Genomic DNA, 15,456 nt, shown 5'->3' with positions numbered 1-15,456 from the left:
GTGCAGCTGAGCTCCCTGGGGAGTGCTCTGCTTGTCTGTATAAATGACTTTGGGTCAGTGTGAGCCAGCACAGTAACATGCAGAAAGTAGGTCAGACAGGTTACCTTGGCAGCAATAAGAACATTTGTTTGGGAGCTACTGGGATTAGGGGGACAGCTACACCAGCCATCTCCATTAGCATTGCTGCCCCAATGGGAGAAGCTGGTCAATTCACTGGAGGGGCACCATGGTGACTGATGATGGAGCACTTGTCCCATGAGGAGACACTGAGGGATGTGGGATGTTCAGCCTGGAGAAAAGACAGCTTTGAGGGCCCCTAACTGCAGCCCCACAGTACCTGCGAGGAGATTATCAAGAAGACAGAGACAAGCTTTTCATAGGGGTGTAAGGTGGGAGGACAAGGGGCAATGAGCACAAGCTGAAACAAGGGAAGTTCAGGCTAGGTATAAGAAGAAACTTTTTCACCATGAGGACAGTCAGGCAGAACAACACGCTTCCTAGGGAGGTCAGCAGTCTCCGTCCTCAGAGGTTTTTAAGACTAATATAAAGCCCTGAGAGACCTGGTCTAAGCTCACAGCTGAGCTTGCTTTGAGCAAGAGGTTGAACTAAAGACCTCTTGTGGTCCCTTCCAGCCAGTGAGTCTATGATTAAGAATCAGTCTGTTTTTTAACAAATCCTGCCCAAATCCCAGGTTGCAAAGGGCGACAGCTGCGAGCTCACATTATGGAAAGCCATCCCAGTCTTTCTGGTGCAGACAGAAAAATTAGACCAAGTTTGACCAATCTATAGTCAATACAGACAAATTTCACACAGCACAACATGTCAAGTCACTGAAGGATTAAGACTTAGTTTTCAAGGGTAGCAGCTGTGTATGAATCCTTCCTTTATTTTCTCTTCTTGAGGGCCCGAGTCTCTAATCTCTTGTGCTGTCTCGTCAGAGCAGGGAATAGCCAACATAGCTGGCTTATGCTGCCAGCTAGCAGGCAGCCTCCCTGCTCGCCTATCAGAGCTGGTCCCCTGCAAAGCACACATTCAGTCTCCACAGTGTTTGCTCCTGCTGTGTCATTCTGTCCTTCCCCCCTCGCTTGGTCTTCCCGTCCCTCTTCCTTGGTGGCAGGATTACAGTACCAGTGTCCTGTTGCTGACGTGCCCTTGCCTGAGCTTTCTGCCTGACTTTTTCTCTGCTCAGCTCTTCTCTTTGCTCCGGTAAGTCTGATGAACAACTTCCTTGCCTTCACTGCTTTGTGGCACAGTGCAAGGGCTTTAATCTAAGTACTTCCCTTCGGGACTGTCAGCCCACGTTTTCTAGGAATAGCCTTAAAAGCTTGGGCACCGTATGATGTGTGAGGAAAACAGGCAAGTATCTAAGGCTGTTGGTAAAAGTAAGAAATGCTTCTCTAAAGAGTCATCAAAAAAATTTAAGCTGACTTTGGTAGAGCTTGCCTTTAAGTGAGACTAGGGGCCATGGCTGGTTTGCTACAACAATACATGATCAAGACTTGGGTGCTGCATGAGAAAGTCCCTGAGTCTGATTCTTTCCATGCTTGTATGGAAACCTGCCACGAAGCATCCAAACTTTTGTTTAGTTTTGTTCTAGAAAATTGTGCATAAATCATAAAGCTATTCAAATGTAGCACATAGTTGATAAAGCTGATTTTATCAACACTTTCTGAAGTAATACATAGGACAGTGTCTAGGCTATAACAAGACACTTGTATTTTTCTGGAGGGTCATTGGAGCTACAGTAGTGTGGGCCATTCCACAGTTTAATATGTGCTGCTTTGAGGTGTTAGTGTGGTTCAATCTGGTGTTATGTCGAGGTAAAAATTCAGATTTTTATCAGCTTATGCTGTCTGGTGTAAATACATGGAACACTTCGGTTTAGAGAATTGTGTATGCGTATATGAATTTTGAGCATAAAGTGCTAAATACCGTTACTTATTTTAGAAGTCCTTAAAATAACTCCTGGCTGCAGAACAGGTGCCGTGTGTCCTTCTGTGGGATACATGGGGAGGCATGATAAATATAGACCGGTTTGTAAACCCTCCAGAAGTTCAAGTCACAAGAAGGGAAGGAGGAAGCAATTCCCGTGAGAAGGAAGGGGAACTGCTCTGTTTAAAAAAGGTAAACAAAACTCTACAACCCTATGCAAGACAGTCTGCCAGAGAAACTAAGAAGAGGATGTTTGATTTGTGCTTTGTTCATTCCCTGACGGTGCCTCAGCGGCCATGGCCACTCCGGCAGTGCGAGAGGTGGGCTGACGCAGCCCAGCATGGGAGGCGTTTTTCCCAGCGGCAGAGGGATGCCTATGGCAGCTCTGCTAAATCAGGCACTGGCTCTTGCCGACTGACCTTTTGCATTGGAGGTACTGGCTGATTTCAAAGCACAGCGAAAGCAAATGGTGCCGTAAATGTGAAATGTTAAGGGATATGGTCAGAGACAAACAAATTCAGGACGTTAGCAGACTGAGCTTGGCACACCTTTTCCTGTTGCCTCTGAGTGCAGCTGTGGCTACGCTGTTCAGTCCAGTTTTGTGCCTTTGGGGCCGACCACAGACTGCTGCTGCCCCAAGCACTAGCCTCATTGTGGGAAGGTAGGCATGGCCATGAGCCCTCCTACAGAAAGGCATCAGTCTGGGACCGGTGTCTGTCACCTCCCACCTGAGAATGGAGGTCACCCATGCCCCAGGGGGCTCCATTGCTCTCCTGGGTTATCCCAAGTTTTTAATGGAGGAAGGAGAAGAATGGAGAAGATCCTCTCCCACAGGGGAGGCAGCAGCACCCTCTGGCTCTCGGGGGTGTTTCCCACTGGAAGAAAGTAAAAACAGAGTGACTATCTGTAGGCAGCAACCACAAGTGTCTGGGATCAAGCTTCCCTCCCAAACAGCAGGGCCATGAAAGATACTGATCTCGGGGCTGTGGAACAGGTCCAGGATTTGGGAATGCAGGAGGAAAAGAGTAAGAAAGATGCAACACTCAGACTCAGTTAGATAACTGGTCGGTCCTCCCCCACACCATAAAGCAAGATAAGGCCGTGTTGGAAATTCAGGTGCCTGGAGACAACCGTAACGGTAGTAGGAGTTGCAAAACTGAAGAGGTGAATAGTCTAAAATTGGGCAAGTCTAAAATTCCTTGAGGAACCAAGGAATTCCTCTTCTGGGCTCAGTCACCTAATTTTTAGGCATTACTGTGTCTGAGATAGTGTATAATGTAAACACTTCGGGTCTTACTGAGATTGGCACCAAAAGTCTTTTATGGCCTGATAAGGAAGATGCACATCAAGGTTAAACAGGCTGGAGCACAAGGAGGACTGGGGCCAGCTGCAATAAAATCTCCCAGTGTCAATGGCTGTAAGTGGGCTGCTCTCAGCAGATGAGAGCTGCCCTGTCTCCTTAAATATAAACTCTGTGATGCTGTGAAAGCCATTATGCAAAACAAGGTACAGAAATCTTAACAAGCATTGTGTTTGTGCTTGAAAGTAGTTATTAGACCTCTGGTTTAGCCTGAAGAAGAATGAAATAAAACAGTAAAACCTTTATTTGTGTATGTAAATACAGTTCCCCAGTATGATCTGGCAGGTGGGGACCCTTGGGTTAAAGGTTCATCACTGGGTATTTCTGTGGTTCCTGCCTGCTCACTGTTCCAGGCTGGAGGCCTGAACCTCAGCGGATGTGAATTGTCATGGTTTCAAAGACTGATTATAACTAATCCCTTTCTAGCCAGGAATGTATGTTAGGGAAGATTTCCTGTGAGGCCAGCTTTTAAACATCTTGTATCCTTGATTCTAAACATTCAGTTTCTCTTTCATTCACCCATGTTTTTCCCTTATTGCTGAGAAACACCATGCATAAATCGATAGCCGCTGTTGATTTAAAGCCTACTGTGTTTGCAGGCATGCTTCATGATTCATGTAGGAGGAAACCTTTAGCTGTATGGTGCTGCTCTATGAGCGATGCACTTGGGAGTTGGGAGGCAGTCAAGGGAGAGATCTGGGGTGCAGTGAGAACTGCATCGACTTGTGCCTTCTTAAAAAGAGGGGGAGATAGTCAGAAGATAAATTCATATTTGGAAATGGAGCATTTAGCAATCCTGTTCTCCTTCTGTGATGAACGTATTACAAAAATAGCTAGTTTAGATTGGGCATATACTTTGTGAGACTTTTGTTCTGTCTAGACAAGAGCTGGTGATCCTGGGTTTTCTTGTTGATTGATCACCAATTGCCAATTAGCTCAAATTAATGAATACAACTGTAAACACTAGTCTGAACATGTCAGAGATAAACACGTATTTTGTGGAGCATCTAGCTTAACATTTACAATAATCTTACTGACCTTGAATTAATTGGCAGTCAATTAACTCTAGTTAAAACAAGATCACAAACTGTAGTCTAACATTCATGCTATCTGGAATTTTTTACCTAAATTGCACATGTAGGCTCTAATCTTTCGATGTAAATTAAACTCAGTGTGACAACAAATCAGACGGATATAATTTTACAATCACTTTGGAGTGATATAATGACCATGCCACAAGCAAGAAGGAAAGAATGGGATGCATCTGTCTGACGGGGTCTGTGAGACCAGGTCCAGTCGCCTTCCCAAGCCATTCCTGCTAGTGAGTTGTACCTGTGGGAGGACTGCAGGGGCATGGATTTATAGCTAACAGTTTTCAAGCACATCCTGAGCCCCACTCAAAGCTTTCAATTATTTGCTTGAGAGATGATAAACCATAATATTTGACTATCTTATCTGTAAGCCCAGTCAAATAGCTAGACAATCACATCTTGAAAAACGTTGCCTTAGCAATGGCCATCACTGCACTTCCAAACATCACTTTGACTGGGGATAGTTTAATGACAAACACTGACTCATGTATTACAGTAAGTTACATCTCTCTTATCATATACTGCCTTTGGCCAAGTTAGTTTATAATTTTGAAAGCTATAAAAATGTAGACACCATAGAAGATATACGTTATGGCCAACTGAACGGGGAACAAAATGCTTCCCAGTTAGCTCTATGTTTTCAAAGCAAGTTGTCTTTTAAAAAATAAGAAAGCAGCAACCTCAGACACTGGAACAGAACGAAGAAAGCAATCTTCTTCCTCTTGTCGTTCCCCACTGGCACCATCGTAAATCATATCATTAAAGGGAGGAACAGAAATCAGCTGGAAAAAAAGAGAGAAAAGACTCATGGCTATAAAGAGTAGAGAGTACTGTAGTCAAGCAAAAGTGGGGGCCAGCTGCAGTGCGAGACCCAGCTTGCACCCCACATGCAAGCAGTGCAGTGATGACAGCAGCTCTGCCAGCACTCTGAGAAGGAAGGAGCCTTCTCTACACTGAGTTTTCCAGCTGCACACAGTCAAAGATACTGTGTCTGCTGGCGCACGCCTTGCAGTAGCTATGTGCAGGCACCCAGGGCGCTTTCACTGACACCCTCATCGCCAGGTTCTGGGTAAGCTGGAGCAGCCTCCGGAGGAACACAGACATGTCAGGAGCTCTGGATTCACCTGGCTGAGTGCAGTCGCTCAAAGACATGGGAAAACAAAAGCTTCCCTTTGCAAATCAGGAACAAATTGTGTGAAATTCACCCCAGAAAACACCATAGACTATCAACCCGTGTTACACCTGGTCGGTTTTACTTCACTAATTTATTCTGTATTTGTACTTTGTCAAACAAACTGTTAGCAGCACGCAGCAAGTACAAGGGAAGAACAGTTTATAGTTGTTTATCTTACCCTTTGCTGTTATTGTGACAGTACCAAGCCAGGCCACTCATAGATCAAACACCAGGCTGGCTTCTCCAAGAGCACAGCAGTTTTTCGTACACTGGCTTAATTTAAAATATTCCTTTTTTGTGATTATTGAGTTAAGATGTGCTGATGGGGGAGAAATAGGAAATGAAACTGATGCAGCGCTGAAGTGAAGCTGCCCATATCAGTAGCTAGTGTGCAGGTAAACAGATCAAGAAAAGTAAACATGTGGCAAATAGTTCAGGGAGGGAAATTATATAAATGACTCAGGTGTCATTTTGTGCATTATTGATGGCAACAGGAATAAAAGGGTTTGATTTTTAAGTATTAGGTTTGGGCAGGTTTTTCCTCTTGGAAAGTATATAATTTGCTTTTCTCCCTGCAGGCAAATCACCTTGGTTGTTCATTTAAGTGTGACATATTTATCAAGCCAGAGGCAACCGACGAGCTGCCATCCCAAATTCCACACAAAATCACTCATGCTGGCTGAGCTTTGGGAACAGTTAGAAGACTAATTTAATGTACTTTAAAATTAACCCTCCATTTGTTTGCTGTCAGGAACTGCACCAAGCATGGAGAATGACCAGTGTCCCACCTCGCCCGGGCAGGACATCCAGGGGCAGAGTGGGGACAAATCTGCTGCCAGCTCACAGCCCCCAGCTCCAGCCCCCGTGGAATTGCCAAGCACCCAGCCCGAATTAGCCGTGTGCGACATCTCGGAGGAGCTGAGCCGGCAACTGGAGGACATTATTAAAACCTACGGGTCTGCCGCAAGCCTGATGGAGAAGGAAAGTGCTGCTACAGGAACCGACAGGCCTGAAAAGGGAGACCCAGGCAGCATGGAGGACGTGGAGTATGAAGATGCAAATGAGGAGAGTGAGAAAGAAAAGCTGGCTCCTGGAGATGCTTCCAGAGCAAAAGAGCCCAGCGGCAGCAAGGAGCAAAAGCTAGAGAAGAAAATCCTGAAAGGACTAGGCAAGTACATATGTACTTATGCACTTATGCAGTCCTTCTGCGAACAGATGTAAATCCCTGGTCCTTGCTCTTTCCCATGTTGAGCCTCTGCGGTGGATGATAGGGACCTCTAGTTGCCACTGAAAATTACAATATAACTTTTCTCTAATTGATAATTATTTTCATCAATTACCTGACAGATACATGTAGGCTGTATCAGATATTAGTCCTTTCAAAAAGACAAAAGGTTAGGATTATATCACAGAATTCTGATGTGCTACTGGGCCACCCAAACTAGTTAGCCAAAGCTGTGAGTCTGACGACACACTGCAGAAAGCTGCTTCTTAGACAAAGGAAAACATGGTCTCTCATTTGTGCCTCAGTAAATTTTTTCTTCCCCTGATACCTCAGGTATGACCTCTCACCAGTCATAATGGTGCTACTGTGTGGCGTGGGACTCTGCGCAACAAATTCACTGTCATGCCCAGGTTATTTTTCATCTAGCAGAGCTCTGGACTCATCACAGACTATAGGAAATAAGCCAATACGCTTATTCTCTCTAAGCACAGTGCTTAGAGAGCACCTCGGCCATGGCAGGGCTCTGTTAGCTGAGCTAGAAATAAGTCTCAGCTAGTTTTTGTAAAGTATGTCCTGTCTGCTGGGCAGCCACTAGAGAGCAATGTAGTTACATCCCAATCTAGCAAACATGCAATTTATTTCCCTTCCTACATTTAACTCCAGCCAATCTTCAAGCCTCTCCTTTGCGTGAGAGCCCAAACCCAACCACAGACTAAGCCTATAGAAAAATCACTGCCAGACGTTCTTACGGACAAGGGACTATGCATAGCACAGAGAACAGATTTTTTCCCCCCAATTCTTTGAACATCCAGGAGAAATGAAGTAGCTTGGTTTCTATTGCCTTGGATTTGGTGCAGTTATTGGTACCTCTCCAAGATCAGTGTAAACACTACCAAAAGCACAGTTCTCCAGCTGCACTTGCAACTGCAGGATTTGGTTTTAGCTCTCTTCAACTTATTTATACTGGTGCCATAGAGAGATCTTAGTGTGAAATAGTGGATTTTCTCCCCAGGCAGTACTCCTGGACTGCACTAGACTCGAAGGAGAAAAAGTCCAGCCTAAAGCAGAAAGCAAATTTGCTCTCACTGCCTCAGGAAAGAGGAGCATTTGGAAAAGCACGGCCAAGCCCCTGGCACCACAGCCAGCCTTATCTCCAGGGACGCCAGGGACATTTTGTATTTGATGAACAAGTGGTGTTCAAGCTCCAGCTCATACTCAGGGCTGAAATGAATACCAAGAGGTATCAGAAGAGAACCAGTACATAAATGGCTATGCCGTGATTTAGCCATGCATGCTCAGATAGTTATTAGACTGTCTCTGGTATCCATACTTTCTTCACCAATTCAAGGAACTGATTTACACCACTATCATGTAGCCTAGACCAGGCTGGTAGTACCCGCTGCTCTCTGATTGTTTCCATCCACACCATAGTCTCCGTACTTAATTTAATCTTTCTTATCTCTTGTACAGGTTGAGCAGCACAGAAGCTGAGTACACCAGCTTTGATCAGTTTTCGCCTGCAAAGAGATCTGGTTTCTGAGCCTTCAGGGTCCAGACCTTTTCCATCCTATTTTAGTCAAATGTGCCATATATGTGACTCATTCATGTTGCAAAAACATTAAATGAAATTCAGATTATACAGGACAAAAGCATTGCTCAGCCAATGCTTTTTGCTAGAAGACAGCACATTACTGAGGTCTGAAATGGAGGAAAATTCAAGCGTGTTTGTTCTTACGGGAAGAAATAAAACACAGAAATTCATAGCAAAAATTAGTCCCTTCCTTCCAAAATGCCTCATTTCTCCCTGAGTTTTTACAGATTCATGCATCAAACGATCAATTTCATAACAGTATATCAACTACAAATGACCGCTACCATCAAATCTATGCTTCTTTTTTTTTTTTTTTAAGGGAAGGAAGCCACCCTACTGATGCAAAACTTGAACAAGCTGAATACTCCAGAGGAGAAGCTGGATCTCTTATTTAAGAAGTATGCTGAGCTGGTTAGTACAGCATTGGTTCTTTTCTGTGCAAACTGTCTATACAGGAAGGTATAAAAAACATATGCCATGCAGCACGGGCAAGCCTCATGTAGTAGTAGCGTCTGTCCTGTTAAGTGAATCCCAAAATAATTGTAAGGGTCAAATAATCAATTATGGGTGAGAAGGAGAAAAGAAGTAAAAAGTGAGGAAAACAAGCTGGACTTTGGGTTGAAAAGTTGATGAGGCAGAATATTTGTACTTAAGTGTGAATCTACCAAACCGACCCACATTGGAGACTACTGTCTAGACTCCTGCCTTCACCTTCTGTGAGGAGTTTTGTATACCTCTGTAAGCAGGTATTGCTTTAATTTACATATCGGTGATTTAATCAAAATAAAAATAATACAGGGCTTAGTATAAAATGTTAGGAAGCAGAAAATCAGAGAATAGAGAACTGATGCTAGTCATGAGATAAACCGCAACACAGTGAAATGAAGAGTCAAAGCCTCTGCCACCATAATGTCACCCCTGTAACAATGCCACCTACCTGCCTCTGTTCTCTCCACACTTAAGTGATGGGTTATTTTCAGATCAAGTATTTTCTTCTAAGTAGTTAAAGGACTCTATGGCCATAAGCTGTGGAAATCTTACAAATGAAAAGGCTGCAGCATTTTACAGTTTGTGGCGTACTGAAAAATGTGCCGAGCAGAACATTGACTTTATAATTGGTTTTATGCACAGATGTGTCCATGTCTCATCATAATGTGAAGTTCAGCTCTTTTTTTCATGTAGAATTCTCTGATTTCATAAATTGTGCTCAGGCTGTTTATGGTTTAGCTTGTGCTTAAAGAGACTTCATACCCACAAATTAACTGAAATAGGTCTTCTTCTCCCTCTATTATATACTCTCCACTGCATTCAAACATCATCAGAGCCCTGTATAAAACAGGGGTCATATTGCTAGTAACCCATGCAGGAGAAAGGTGCTAAAACATAAATTCAGAGCATTCAGTTTTGATATGCAATGTCACTAAAATAAATAATTTAATAAATACAACTAAAAGCTTGTTGGAGAAAGCCTTACACTGCTCACTCAGCATGACTGAGGGGTGTAGTGTGATTAATAACCTGTCAGCTGTCGGCTGTAGTAGTTACCACTCTCTATGCTCCCTCTTGTCGATCCCCATCACACACTTCAGGTTGCTTTTTGTTTTTGCTGAGTTGTTTTCCAGCCAGATCAGCTCCCTGGTCTGGTGAACAACATGGTGACAGAAGCACTTGTTGCAGCACGGCCCAGGGGAAGGTGCAGCCATGCGCCAGGCTGAGCTGGGTGCTGGCAATAGCTTCAGCTGCATTAGGTAGTGCTGCTGCTGACTGTGCTTAAGGGGCTGTCTGTACTTGGGTACCCTCTGCAGCACCAGCCCTTCCCCACAGCCACCCAGCTACATGCTATTTAACTGTTAGCACATGCCCTGGCACAATCTGTAGTGATGGGTACAGCAAATGGAAGGCACCAGGGAAGAGCACGGACTGGTGTGAAGGAAGCTGTGCCTGTGAGGATGGGGAAGCAAGACAGTGTAGCCATTTGGGCACAAGCTGTGACACACTACTCACCATCAGAGAACATTTTATTCACTAATGCTGGCGTAGGCAGAGTGGCTGGGGTTAGTAAAACAGACTGTGCTTTACTTCAGCTTTTGCCTACAAACAGCTGTTGCAGAATTGCTTGTGAACAGTTTATTTTCAGAGGTTCTGAGGGTCTTACAATTGCTGAGTGCAAGAACTATACACGAATAAATAAATATGAGTGTTGTCATTGTCTGCATTGGGGTCAAGATAAAACTTTTTTCCTAGATTGAGAGTTTATCTCTCTCTAGGTCAGCCTTCCAAAATTAGAATTCCTTCTATCTGTAGCTAATTTTAGCTAATATTTCATTAACTATTCCTAAAATTTTATCATTGACAGCCCTTTTGTCATTCCGATTTACCAGTGAATTCCCTTCTTTAGTGCAAAAGTGACACCACGTCTTAGACATTCCTGAGAACTTTGAAATACAAGTTTCTAGTGCAAGTAATTTTTATTGAAAAAAAGAGAAAAAAATGCCTGGAAGACTTCTCATATCACGATTAAGACCTATTTTATTCTAAGCCCCCTATCTCAAGCACAGCTTGAGTGAATCATCTAAAATTTGGATAAATCATTATCCGCTCAGCACAGGCTGCACATGCAAAATGTGAAGCAAAAAGAACCTTTTTTATGTTTTTAAAAGGGAAGGGGAAGGGGCCAAAATCAAGCTTATAAAGGAAAACAAATCTCAGCCTTAATTACATAGAGGCTATTTTTTTCCCTACAATGCTGGAAAAATTATTTCAGCTAGTGCAGCTTGATTAGATGCAAAAGCCCCTATTCTGATCTACAGGGGTAAAAACACTCAATACGCATGCTGAAAGTTGGGCATAAACTGTAAATATATCCAAGCTGGTGATTGCATTGTTTTGTGTATGCCTAGCTGTGATTTGATTGATAATACACAGAGCTCTGTACTGTAAGCATAAATTACAGAACATCTGCAGAAAACAGATCCTCGGGCAGAGAACGTGTAAAATATGATGCCTGTTGACTGTCTTGTTTGAGCTGCACATTATTCCCCTGCACTCACAGACTTTCCCAGTGATACTGGGGTTAATAATACTAGTGGTACCATATTATTAGATAAGGTGATCTTAATAAGAAAAGGTTATTATTAAGCTTTGCACATTGCAGCTCATGTGCCTCTGTTTTTCAATCAGAAAACATCTGGACTTCAGAAATATCTCACAATGTAATACAGCCTGTAATACAGCAAGGAGGGCTGCTGTGTGTTGGAACAGGAGATGAAATCTTTAAAAGCTTCGGAGGTGAAATGCTTCTTTGACATGACTGTTATGGTGTTAATTTGAAGTGCAGGACATTTTTTCAAAACAGCTAGTAATAGGCACGTGTCAGAAGAAATGGTTGGACTAGATGATCTTCAAGGTCCCTTCCAACCTAGATGATTCTGTGATTCTGTGACCAGTCTGCGTGGGGACTGCTATTAGCAATTCTGTTGCTGCCCCTCATCCCGCTCGAAATTCAGCCTCCTCTCTGCCAGCCCTCTAGGGAAGGCAGAAGCCACGCATCCACAGGAACAGCAGGTTCCCAAGTGAACGTCAGGGACTGTCCATGTTTTCTTCAGTAATTACATGGAGTCAAAGAGCCCCGAAGAGGTTTGATTCACCATAACCCACCCCCATTGATGACAGGACCTCCAGAAACACAACTGACGGATGCTCCCACATGCTCCTGCAAGTAAGAGGAGCCTGGCAAGAGGAGGTGCCCACGTGTTGTTTTGGGGAACTCTTCCCTGAAGAGCATTCTCCTCCATCAGCAGCAAAGCCCCCACACAGATGACATCCCTGGTCTTCAGCACCTCTTTTTCAGTTGTTTTTTCCAGCAGATTCCTAGGTATCTAGGAAGCCACTCTTTTTCAGGAACTTCAGAATGAGCAGCTATTGCGTTATCTCATGATCCAATGAAATCTCACCATGTAACTGGCTGCTCCAGTTCCTAACGTTGAAACAAAAATAAAAACCTCACAGCTGTCCTTCAAAGAAATTCAAACCAAAGAAGGAAGGACTGAAATGGTGCGATGAGAGTTTTAAAAATTATGTTCACCCACTCACACTACAGCACACTTGGGACTGTTGGAGCAAGTAGGCTTGGGACTCCCTCCAGGTCACTCATTCCTCTTCCATTAGCACTGATAAATACAAAACGTTTCCTAAGAATTTAAGAAAGTGTGAAGACTTTCCCAAAATGAAAAGAGCTCATTTTCTTTTCTTTCCTGTCCCTCTGTCGCAGATGAAAGTATTGACACGGTAATATTTAGTAAGAAATTTAGGTTTATTAATAACTAACAGCAATTTATTATTATAAAATAATTCAGAAATACTAAAAGAAAGAAAAGCAACTTATTCAGATTCTAAAATGACAAGATTCACACTGACTTACTTAACGGTACCTATATATATACATGCATGCACATAACAAAACAGACAAACATACAGAAACAAAGGTGTTTGGATTCAGTAGAATGAACGCAGAACGAACATACACACACAGAAACAAGGGTACATAACCACACACACACACACACACCTTAAGGGTTTGGTACCTGAGAGGCATCCCAGCTCAGGGGAGGTGCTGGTCACAGGCCCCCTGCGATCCAGGAGAGCTCAAAGGGTCTCCCTGGGGGTCGCCATTTACAGGGTCCAAGATAATTGACTTTTGTCAAATACTTTCTGGTGCCTTCCAGCAGTTACACAAGAATTTGATTAATGTGTGACTCTGTTATTGTTCCCCTTTGACCACATCCCAGGCACAGGTGTGCCAGGCCCTTAGGAGTTGATGGGCCATTTTAACCATTTCGAGCAATCGGGAGGGGCAGGAGCCAGGCTCCTTAACATTGTCAGTCCTTATCTCCACAGATTGGTGTATAGCTCGGGGGATGTGGGTGGAATCGCACCTAGCACCAAGCAGCCCAACAAAGAGGGGCGGGGGGGGGGGGAGTAAGAATTGCACCACCACACCCTCGTTGTTTCATTTTAATCCCTCTTCCCTGCCCAGCTCGAAGAACATCGTGCAGAACAGAAAAAGCTCAAGTACCTGCAGAAGAGGCAGGCCCAGATCACCAAGGAGAAGGACCAGCTGCAGAGCGAGCACAGCCGAGCCATCCTTGCCCGCAGCAAGCTTGAGAGCCTGTGCCGGGAGCTCCAGAGGCACAACAAAAACCTCAAGGTGAGTGGTGGCCTTATCAAGGTACCCGGCAGTTGGGGGGGAAGAAGATGCTGAAGCCATCCCATCTTGCTCTAGTACCAAATCAAAGAGATGTTTGCATCTGCACGTGCAATACATAATTATAGATACACTCTAGTCCTGAGGCCTGTTTACACCAAGACTCCTTTATGCCTCGTTTGGAAATATCCAAGCACTTTTGGACATCGCGTTTGCCCACATTAGCTGTAAGCCCTCCTTGCCTTGTCAGGGAGCTCAGTGTAGGGAAAACCAGAGGTGCTAGCAGACCAGGTCCCTGAGACCACAGATGGTAATGCTGGTGTGTGGACAGAACAACAGGAACACCAGCTTTACTCCAGGGGACTCACAGAAGGCTAGTGGGTGTTTTCATGTAATTTGAGCACTTGGGCATTTTCAAGTGATCTGTGAGGGTTAATCAATCAGGACATTCGCCTCAAGACATCAAACCTCAACACAGGAAGAATGCCAACACTGTGTGTGGAAGTTGTTTGGATTACAAGAATTGGTTCAAAAAGGAAATTTACAGGAGTGTCAAAAGGCTGGGATCCATATGCCGTGTCTGCCTATTGCGTGGTGCATCACGCCCTTTAAATGTGAAATTTATATGATTATGCTTCTTGAAAAATTTTAGGTTCAAGAATATATTTCTGTTGTGATCTTTTTTTTCCAAGTACACATTAGTGATGGTGGTGTTATACAAAAAGCCTCTGCTTTGATCTATTCAAAATCCTTCTTTATGGGGATATAGTTATGTATAGAGTTACACATATGAATTGTCAGCAGCAAGAATTTCACCTGATATAACCTCTGTTAACTGTAAGAGATTTTCATTCATTTCCGCCAGCCCAGGAGGGGGCCTTCAGGGTCTAGCTCTGACTTTCATTGTACATTGGTAAGAATATAGCTGAGAGGGGAAATGGCCACATATACACTCAAACTGTGCATTAATAGAAGGACAAAGGCAGTTTAACAGGTAGTTAGGAAAACTAGAAGCAAATCTCTGTGTGTTCAGTTATAGTAGTGCAAAACTGGTAGTGCCAATTAAATTTGTGCCTGTCATTTGTACCAAACCTGAGCTATACCTCGATTTTGATCCACACTGATTTACCAGAGTGTCTTTGGGCAAAATCTTTCAACAGAAATACAAACCAATTTTAAAGTGATTTAAGAATACAGTGTACAGTGCTTTGCATAGACCTAACTGAGATTTCTAAACCAAAGAAATCAGTTGAACAAATCAGTGGAAACAGGGTTTAGAGAAAAACTCATTATATTTGGAAAACATATTTGGAACAGGTTTTGTTGAATTCCTCACATGATTTCCCATCTACCACACGCTTATTAATCTCACTACTAGAGAGCATGATTTTTCCTTTCTCTTTGCATATAAATACTTCATTACACGTTTCATCTTTACGTTTAGGAAAGTCTCTTTCCAATATCTTTCCACTTGTTGGACTGTTTTACTTTGGGATTAGGTTTAAATAAACCTATCCATTTCAGACTCAGTTCTGATTTTTATTCTGTACCTATGCCAGGTGAGCCTGAAATGGTACCTGAGCTGATCTTGTAGTAGGAAGAAGTGTGCAAGTTTTGGCCACTTCTTTCTAAGGATTTGGAGACCTTTTAAGAAACCCAGATACTAGCTTTCCTCTGGCTCCTGTGCTTTCAGTGTAAAAAAACCCCAAAGTTAAATAAGACAGTAAGACAAAATACACTTGCAGAATGAATGAGGATTAAATTAATAAACAAAAGCATTCAATATCTTTATCCAGTTTTATCTCTCTAAGAATTTTAACATAATTCTTGGAATATTTGACTTTAAGCTTTAGCTCCTGGAGATCTGTGAATCTCCAGAA

At 43.3% G+C, this 15,456-nt stretch overlaps 1 protein-coding gene across 1 annotated transcript in view; it reads left to right on the top strand.

Moving 5' to 3' along the window:
- The first annotated feature begins 1,057 nt into the window (after positions 1-1,057).
- TXLNB (taxilin beta) overlaps positions 1,058-15,456 on the top strand; it is a 44,903-nt gene continuing 30,504 nt past the window's right edge. Inside the window, exons 1-4 of the mRNA XM_074862688.1 lie at positions 1,058-1,206; positions 6,309-6,725; positions 8,693-8,784; positions 13,409-13,579. Coding sequence (XP_074718789.1) covers positions 6,323-6,725; positions 8,693-8,784; positions 13,409-13,579 — 666 coding nt within the window. The 5' untranslated portion in view covers positions 1,058-1,206; positions 6,309-6,322. The remainder of the gene's footprint in view (positions 1,207-6,308; positions 6,726-8,692; positions 8,785-13,408; positions 13,580-15,456) is intronic.

This window comes from Strix uralensis, chromosome 3 (assembly GCF_047716275.1).
Source record: "Strix uralensis isolate ZFMK-TIS-50842 chromosome 3, bStrUra1, whole genome shotgun sequence".
Lineage (NCBI taxonomy): Eukaryota > Metazoa > Chordata > Aves > Strigiformes > Strigidae > Strix > Strix uralensis.
Note: the sequence above shows the minus strand (reverse complement) of the source record. Positions and strands in the feature narration are given on the sequence as shown.